Genomic DNA, 9605 nt, shown 5'->3' with positions numbered 1-9605 from the left:
TTTCGAATAAATAATCACAAATGACGGATATAAACGTATAAGTAACGATACAATAATCTTACTTCGACAGAAATGTATTGCTTCACTAGTGTGCTTGTTTGTAGTGTTGTTCGATTGTTGATTACTTAACGTTCAGTGGCAAATATTTCATGCATGTTCATAACAATCCTGTTTAAAGTATCATTTTGACTTATTTTGAAATTTGCGTTGACTATGTGATCATTGAAGTCCTCGGAGCAGGCGCAGTATAAGTTTATCTCGTTAGGTTATACATAAATAGAACTAAATGTTGATAAGACCTTCAGTGTCCTGAAATAACATTTGGCAGACGAGTTTATTTAGACTGCTTAAAATGGTAAGATTATTGTATATAGAAAAAATGAAATGAAGACAATCTTAATGTTTTGTTTGGTTTATATATTGAGTTTGACTGATGCTAATTGTATGCCACTAGCAGCGAGACATACACATTTTCCTATACGTAGATTCTTTGTTTAGTGTAAATGGAATTTGATGCTAATTTTAAAGTTTAAAAGCGATTCGGACGCAAGAAGTATTCAAGTGTTGTTTTGATTTTAAGCCAATAGAAACGAGAAATATACACATATGTTTAACTTGAACATGCAGTCACGTTCAGTTTGAAAAATAGCCACTGCGTGTATGCCATATAATTCTTAAAATACTGGAATGCCTTAAAATGATACGATTATCTCCTTGTAAGCACCCATAGAAAACATAAAATGTTTGAAATGTGGGAATTTTAGAAAAAATATCAAATTTATTAGACAAACTTATATATAGAATGAGTTTATAGGAAAGATGCTTCAAATAATGTGCTGCTATTACATATCAATGATACCTTCATTTTCTTAAGAAAAAAAAAAATACTGTTTAAACGCTATCAAATGGTTTTTATTCTACTCAAGTTATAAATAGCTATTTGGCACAATTTTTTGAAAAGTTCGTTTTTTAGTGCTTCCCAGTCTCAGCTATACAATTCCCTTTTAACAATGTAACATTTATTTCAGAATATCATCACATTAACTGTATTAAGTTTGTTCGTAACCCTTTCACAAGCATACGACTGTGTTTGTACTACTGAAGGACCGTTGCATGTATACACCATACATTATACCAAAATCATGACCCAGATTATAACAACAACAAAAGACTGTTTGAGGATTAAAGCCTCTTATACAGGGGGTTATAGTGTCGTTATTAAAGGAGAGGTAAGGGAGCTACCATTTGATTTTTAGGGGGGGGGGGCTAGGATGAAAATTGAAAAAAAATAGGCAGGATAGGAGTTTTGAGTAAAAAAAAGGCAGGATGAGACACTTGCAAAAAAAAAAGTCACGACGACAATTTAGGTAAAAAAGGTTAGGATAAACTAAAAAAAAAAGGCAGGACCGAACAGAGTGAAAAATAAAAAGGCAGGACAGAGATTACAGCTAAAAAAAAAATGCAGGACAACATTTTTCATCCTAGCCCCCATAAAAATCAAATGGTAGCTCCCTAAGCTATATCAGTTGTAGTATGGAACCTGCAAGGCAATAACTATAGAAATAAGGAGATGTGGTTTGATTAAAGGCAACCGTATGGCCTTCAACAATGAACAAAAATCATACTAATGCTTGGCTGTAAAAGACCCAAAAATATATTTAATTACAATTGTAACTCGATTTAACGCCAGATACAAAATATATTCTTATCCTTTTTAAGTTGTTTTTATACGAAAATGAAAAGCCACTGACAATCACATTTGCATGAAGCGCGGAAGTGAATTCTGTTAAAAATGGGATCATTACTTGCTTTCATTTTGTATGAATTTTCAAAAAGACTGCATTCAATTTTGAAATTTGATATAGAACAATATATTTTGTATCAATCCATTTCAAATCCAAAATAAAGTTTTAAACTTTAGCACAAAAACTTCAGAAGAACTTTTCTAGTGAGAAGAACAAAGACGAAAGCAGTATAATTCCAAGGTCAATCAATTATACGTCAAATAGCTAAGTTTACTAATGCTGGTAGAGTAAGACTCGTATAAACGTTTGCTAAAGCATAGTAATTAAGATTGACATCTGCAAGCAATATATAGGCAGAGTTAAACCTGTTTATGCATATGATATTAAGATTTGATCGGACGTCATCCCAAATACAAAGTTCTGTACAATATCAAGTTAACCAAAGTCTTACTCTACATGCAATATGAAATTATCTCTATCTGTATAAAAGGGATCACATAGGTATGTTTGAAGTGTGAATATTGTGTTAAAAAAATGTGCAAACAATATTACTTTTGATTGCAGATAGGCTTCGTGAGCCATGGTGGTATTCGAATTAATAAAGACTGTACGTCAGAAACCATGAAAGGTGATCTATGCCATCAGCTTCTTTTTCCAGAAAATATTCAAAATATAGAGATATAAGAAGTTTGAGTATACCAATGAGACAACTCCATCCAAGTCACAATTTGTTAAAAGTAAACCATTATAGACCAACGCTCGGCCTTAAACACAGAGCATTGGATCCCTCCATTAAATTGAATTCCCGTTTTCCTTTATTCACATAATATTGTTTTGTATACTACTCAAAAATCTTTCACGTGTTTTTAATTACTCTATTTTTTTCTTCAGAGTAGAATATAGTTAATTTCACTTTCCATCCGCCGTGGAAAACTGTGTAGATCATATCAAAATCATTTGTTGCGCGTATTGTACTGAATGAATTTTGCCTTCTGCGGAAATAAGAATGATTGAAATACAAAATTAAGCGTCCGCAAATCCGCGTAGTTAAAGAAAAGAAAACAGATACATATGAAATTTAGAAGTTCCTAGTTTAAATGTATGGAATTGTATTGTGCAAAGTGAGGTTGCACCTGTCTTAAGTCAGGAATCTGATGTACAGTAGTTGTCGTTTGTTAATGTAATATATACGTGTTTCTCGTTTCTCGTTTTGTTTATATAGATTAGACCGTTGGTTTTCCCGTTTGAATGGTTTTACACTAGTAATTTTGGGGCCCTTTATAGCTTGTTGTTCGGTGTGAGCCAAGGCTCCGTGTTGAAGGCCGTACTTTAACCTATAAGGGTTAACTTTTGAAATTGTTATTTGGATGGAGAGTTGTCTCATTGGCACTCACACCACATCTTCCTATATCTAATTATAGACGTTCTTAATTTGCCCCTACGGAGGAGACTCTTTTCCCATTGTCCTTGTTTTTTTTTCAAAACCGGTTAATCTTTTTTATGCAAACACTTTGCTTAGCTTTTCGTTTTAGGTAACTTTTGGTCATATAGCTCAGGAACTTTCAACGTGTTTTTATATCCATGGCTTTCTGTTTCAAATAAAATGGAGAATGGTAATGGGGAATATGCCAAAGAGACAATAACCTGAACAAAGAATGAATAGATTTAAGGATGTAGACTTTGGTTAAGGGAAATAACTCTTATAATCATCAGTACGTTTGTGTCAACCATTTTCATAAATATATTCTAACCTTTTAGGTTACATAGATTATTTTCAATCTGTTTCAGGTAAATGCTTAAAATACATTGATGAACTTGACTTTTACAAACGCTTAACTGATTTAAAGAGTTATCTCCCTGAACCAAGGTCTACCCCTTAAGCATGCCTGGTAAAGGTAATTACAGAAAAATAGCGATTGATTCGAACCAAATTTATAAGGTATTTTTTTCATTTACAGACCACCAAAGCATTTCCAAAAGATTTTTCTTCACCGATATGATGAAAGGAATGATGGAAGGGATGAAATCGTCAATGGGGGGAATGATGACAGGCGCTGAGAAGATGGCATGCTATTCTACATGTGGAGTATGCGATTGTGGAGGTATACTATTATGAAAACGTTTAAAATCTTCTTAGACGTGATAACACAAAGGCTAATTTTGAGAGTTTGAATTGCCGTCGCTTTATATGAGGGACACGACTTCTGCATTTCAAGCTTTTCGGCAAATTTGTTTCTCTTCTATAAATTGTATGCCTTTTATTTTGTATTTTTACATTATTCGCTATTCTTTTAATGTAATAATGATAGTCTATTATTCAGAAGCAATACAGCTTATAGAATTTACAATACAAATATAATAATTACATATATGTTTTATAATTACAAACAGTTTGTATCATCGTCGGAGAATGACAACAAATAACATAAATAATGATTTTTATTTTGTCCTTTGTTTTGTACCTTTTGTCCATTATTCTTTATTTTGTAAAACTTGCTCAGACCCTTTCACATTTTGTCTCTGTCACTGCACCCTTTTTTCACGTTTTTCTTTATACTTTAGATTCAGACTTTTCATCCCTTTTCCAATTCTTTCCACAGCTTGTGTCATTGAAAATTTTGCTTGCTGCCAGTGTTAAACACTTCTCGCTATATGTAAGAGTATTATATAATAAAATATGATGTTTGTGTTGTAGACTGTTATATAATAACAACGGTTGCTTTTCCTCCGACAATTAACTCTCAATACAACTGTTGTGAACATCCATTCGACAATTTCTTGTTTTAAACCTTTTTTTTTCCTTTTTTAATTCTTTGCACAACTTGTGTTATTGAAAGATAAGCATGCAAGAGTATCACCAAGTTCATTTCTATAACAATATGCTAACAATGTTATATACAGATCACTCACACCACATCTTCCTATATCTAGTAACCAGTAATCCAAAATTTCAGGTGATTGTTTCGATCGACAGCCCTGCAAGCTTTGTAAGGATTTACTCTGCTCCAAAAACCAAATAAGTATGTATGATTCCTCTTAGATACATGTATCTGAATTTATTCTTATGTTTGTTTTGGATAAACAGTTCTACTTTTACATATAAAGCATACAAGAAAATGAATTGAGTAAAAACTTTATTACTAATGGAAATTCAGGTGACAACATTTGCACTCAGCGGAATTGCAAACTTGTCCCTGATACAGTTCAATCCTCAGTCACAGTTGATGGCGAATATGTTCAAAGAATTACTTTTCAATATAGCAAGATGAGGCATTACTTTTTTAGCGTTAATTATGAACACGAATGACGTACAGTTTTGAATCAAACTTAAATTAAAGAATGAATGATGTTTCTTTGAGATACCCAACATCAAAGCCAGACAACAACTAAACGCTTCTACTCAATCTGCGAACAAACAAACAACAAACAAACAACAAACATTTTAAAACAAACACCAATGTTACATATATATCATATATAAAACCAAAAACACCCTTTTTCGCGTCTTCTGAAGAAAACTTGGATTAAAAGAATAGTAAACTACCCCAACCTTACATGTAGATAAACTGTTACAACTTTGAATTGTGTTACTATTTAATGCCGGCGTATAGACCGGTGTGCACAGACGTACAGAGAAAATTAACGGTATGCGTTAGTTGCCAGAGGAACGCTAAGCAATCGTTAAACGCGAGTTGCATAAGTTTGAAGTGCGTCGAAATTTAAAGGTATACGCTTGGTGAACGCAATAACTTCAGGAAAATATTAAGCAGCATAAAAATTTTCATCAAGCTCAAGCGTTTTTCTAGCGTATACCTGTACGCTACAAACAAGTAATACATACGCTACAAACGCGTTAAAAACGCTACAGATAAGTTTGAGAAACATTCAGGGCACGTTGTATACATACGCTTCAAGATCGTTCTATGTCTGACGCCGGTATTAACGAGCAGAACTTTTGCAAGAAACTATATGTATCATCAGCTGAATGGATTACTCGAATTATAAACTAACTTTCAAATTCTTTTCTTATGATTTCATTTATCAAAATGAAATAATCTGAAATTTGTGGCATTTTCTTACAAAAATATATGACTTAACATGTAAATTCAGAGGCGACCAAAACAAATGTATACGTCTTTTTGTTTAATTGTTAAATTATGCCAATACTTAAATATCCTTTCATCACCAAGGCTTACAATTTCATGTTTTCTTGTTTAAATTACAAAGGTTACCAGATAACTGACAAGACAACGACAAAAGCAACAATAGCACCTACCACCATGTTTACTAGCCCGTCTACAGCAGACACTCAATCTCCAATAACTGTGACACAAAAAGGTAACATACAATAAGAAAGAACATCACTGATATATAAAACACTGGAACGTACATGAAGTAAATTCAGGCGAAAGTAGTCAATCGATGTTCAAATATCGTAAATCGACAAAAAATTAAAAAAGAAAAGAAAATAAAACCCAAAAAACCTTTCAAAAAACCCAAAAAAACTCAATTAAAAACCGCGAGGGAATCGTCAAAATGAAATTAAGTTAGGAAGATGCGTTGTAATAAAACGGAGCTAGATTAACGAAATCTTAAATAGGTGTGAGTCATTTTGTGTCCCCTTCAACACCCTCTATCTTTACCACAGCAAATCCTGCATAACAATCCCTACCAAATAATTCAGAGTTAAGTTTGATGTTCAAACTGTTTGATGTTTGATGAATAATCGATGTTCATTCATTCGAAGAACAGGATTATTTTTTAAATGAATTTACCTAGTAGTTTGGTATCTTTGATACAGTTTCTTTTCTCGAATCAATCTTTTCAGTTAAGGTGGTACCCAACACTTTCACTAAAATTAATTTGGCTCGTTTAATTATCATTAAATTTTGTCAAATTATTTACTTTGATCCTTTAACAAAAATATAGAAATTTAAAAAAATTTGAACCAACCATTTTGTCAGAAAAATTTCACTGGTTATATAGCAGTTTGACAAACACCAATTTTGATCATTGAGACACGACGTAATTAAAACGTTTAGCTGACTTTACATAGTTATCTCCCTGTAGTGTTAGGTACCACCTTAATTCAATTGTAGTGGTTTTTTTTCTTCTGTAGTGCTGCTACACATCTGTCCCAGATAAGGAGAGGATTGAGCATTTCAACGCCAAATCGTTGTAAGCTTGTTCAAAGTCAGGAGCCTGTTGTTCAGTGGTTGTCATTGGTCCCTGTCTTGGAGACGTATTATTTCGTAAATTGTTCTATTGTAGATTATGCCGTTAGAATTTTCATCTGTCATTTATCATGTCGGGGCCATTTGGTTTTTCTCTTTGTCGAAGGTCGTAAGGTTACCTATAAGAGCTTCCACTTATTTCATTTGAACTCTGATGGAATGTTGTCTCCTTGTCATTCATACTACGTTTCCTTTTATTTTTGTTTACCATTCGGTAATTATTTCATTATATGCTGATATATAAAATAAGCTTTATGCTATTCCATTACATCAGCAACATAACTTCGTATTCTGTAATTGCAGAATTCATCATTCATTCTCAAACGATAGATCTTATATTTTCTTAACGAATAACTGAATACTAAAAAATATAAATAAATGCATTTACACCAGCTCTAAAAATTAAAATAACACAAATACCGAACTCCAAAGAAATTTTAAACAGAAAGTGCCAAACCAAATTGCAAAATCAAAATCTCAAAAACACCAAACGAATGGATAACAACTGACATATTCTTGACTTGGTACAGGCATTTATCTAGAAAATGGTGAATTTAACCTGGTTGTATAGCTTGATAAACTTCCCTCTTGTATGACAGTCGCATAAAAATTAAAACGATGAATTAATTTTTGATTTCTAAGCTTCGACCAACAGCCCATGCCAAAGCTCGCCTTGTTTGAATGGCGGCTTATGCGTGGACAAAGACCAGAGTTATTTATGCTACTGTCAAAGTTCTCCACTTGGTTCTATAATAAATACTGGGAAGAGATGTGAATTGAATTTAAATTTACCTAAGACATTAAGTAAGTATTTTAATTTCATCTATACAATGTTTTCACGAATTGATAAACTGATATTGTCTTAAATTTATGAAAGTAGGTTTATATTCTAGTGGTAATGGTCTTGACCGATTTAAGTTTAAAATTTAATTTTTTCACACGATCTTATCTCCTCCGAAAAGACATCTCCGTACAACGAAAAAGAAAACCATCAAAAATTAATAGACACGAGTTTTAGATGTCAGACCACCAATTCACCAACTAAAATTTAGAACATAAAAGTAACCCCTCCCTGACAAAACAGCGTGCTTTTAGTTTCATTGTTTACTCCAACTAACTAAAACAGTTGTAAAACATTTGGTGGAATTGAAATACATCTAGACCAATTTGAGTCAAACTCTACTTATTTCAGAGTTTGCATTAAAAATGTAAAATTCATGATTTACCTAGTATCTTAAAAGTTTAATTTAAGGTAAAATATTTAGAAAACTGTAAAAAAAAATATGAAACAAAATAGTTGAACAGTTAGGGATTTTAAATTCGATGATCTGACACCTGGAGCTAGAAACCAAGTACTCTATCAGACGATCTCGATACAAAACATTTGAAAACTTGTATATTTCAAAGTGCATTTAATTTTGAATTGCATGTGCACCCATCTGTTTATGATCTGTCTGCAAGATAGGATTTGAACATTCAATGTCACTAACTCTCAGTCATACTGAGTGAAAAACAAGAAAAATTAAAGAGGTTTTAAAAAAATACATAAATAATTAAGTACTATGATCAATAAATAACAAAGACAGAAAGACCGACTAAACATAACTGATAGTTAAAAGTATCCTTTGTAGAATACACAAATATTTTATTTCTTATATTCCAGCAACAACATGGGTCCACATATTCGGAAAGTAGCAGCAGCATTTTAGAAATGTTTTATTTCTTATAACAAACAATTTGATGAGCCTGTCTATTAACTTTTGTTTATACGAAAGAATAAATAGGTGAAAACAGCATAATTTATATTCAATATACCATGCAGTCTACACAAAAAATGATCGTTTACATACTTGTAGCTGTTGTTTTGCATAAATGCATTTCAAGAGTATGGTGGATGATACATGAATGGCAGGAGACGTTTATTCACGCTTCTTTTTTGAGTTTTTTACATTTAAGAATTACATTTTGTATGAAGCGCGAAAGCGCTTCATTCTAAAAATGTACCCACGGTCAACGCTTTTACAACCCTATAAAGTTAGAAAAAGAAGCATTCAATACTTATAATTACATTTTTTAGCTATGATCATGAAAACACGAATTTTATATATTTTATTATTTAATTCACCTGTGCACTTTATTGTTGGAGCACGTGTTATCATGAGTGAAAAGTTGTATTGAGCAATGCAACTGCTTACGGAATAACACGTGATGTGCAGTTAGCCAATCAGAATAAAGTATTATAATGAAACATACATCTAATGTAATTATTAACTTATATCATTTGGCTGCTGGAAGTGTATTAAAAAACCCAATCGATTTTTTTTTTAGATTCCAATGATTTATTTTGAGTCACACACATATCGTGTCTTTTAACATTGTACATACCACCATAAGCAACAGAAAAGTTGACTGAACAAAATTTGCCTAATTAGGATTCATCGCAGAGTGAACTTGAACGTAACAATTAATTAAATCTGCATGCAATTTACATTTATATTTCTCATTTATTTTCCCGCCACTTGATCAAGCCAAATACCTCTTTCCTGTTGACGTTGACGTTGACAAAACATACACGATTTTCAATCACTTATAAACACTATCGTTTTAAAATGATTGCCCATTGTTA

General features: G+C 32.2%; 1 protein-coding gene across 1 annotated transcript; it reads left to right on the top strand.

Annotated features, from left to right (window-relative positions):
• The first annotated feature begins 287 nt into the window (after positions 1 to 287).
• On the top strand, positions 288 to 8772 carry LOC139502445 (uncharacterized). Its single transcript, XM_071291918.1, has 8 exons — positions 288 to 355; positions 1029 to 1229; positions 2310 to 2373; positions 3704 to 3847; positions 4700 to 4765; positions 5973 to 6083; positions 7622 to 7783; positions 8643 to 8772. Exons 1-8 carry the CDS (start codon positions 353 to 355, stop codon positions 8672 to 8674), a joined length of 783 nt encoding a protein of 260 aa, XP_071148019.1. The 5' UTR covers positions 288 to 352; the 3' UTR covers positions 8675 to 8772.
• The last annotated feature ends 833 nt before the right edge of the window (positions 8773 to 9605 follow it).

This window comes from Mytilus edulis, chromosome 14 (genome assembly GCF_963676685.1).
Source record: "Mytilus edulis chromosome 14, xbMytEdul2.2, whole genome shotgun sequence".
NCBI lineage: Eukaryota > Metazoa > Mollusca > Bivalvia > Mytilida > Mytilidae > Mytilus > Mytilus edulis.
Note: the sequence above shows the minus strand (reverse complement) of the source record. Positions and strands in the feature narration are given on the sequence as shown.

Bases quoted from the DNA above. Each gene is read 5' to 3' on its own strand.
- LOC139502445 (XM_071291918.1), top strand. The intron at 1,230-2,309 runs GTAAGGGAGCTA...TTTTGATTGCAG, and splicing joins GTGTCGTTATTAAAGGAGAG to ATAGGCTTCGTGAGCCATGG. The intron at 2,374-3,703 runs GTGATCTATGCC...TTTCATTTACAG, and splicing joins TACGTCAGAAACCATGAAAG to ACCACCAAAGCATTTCCAAA.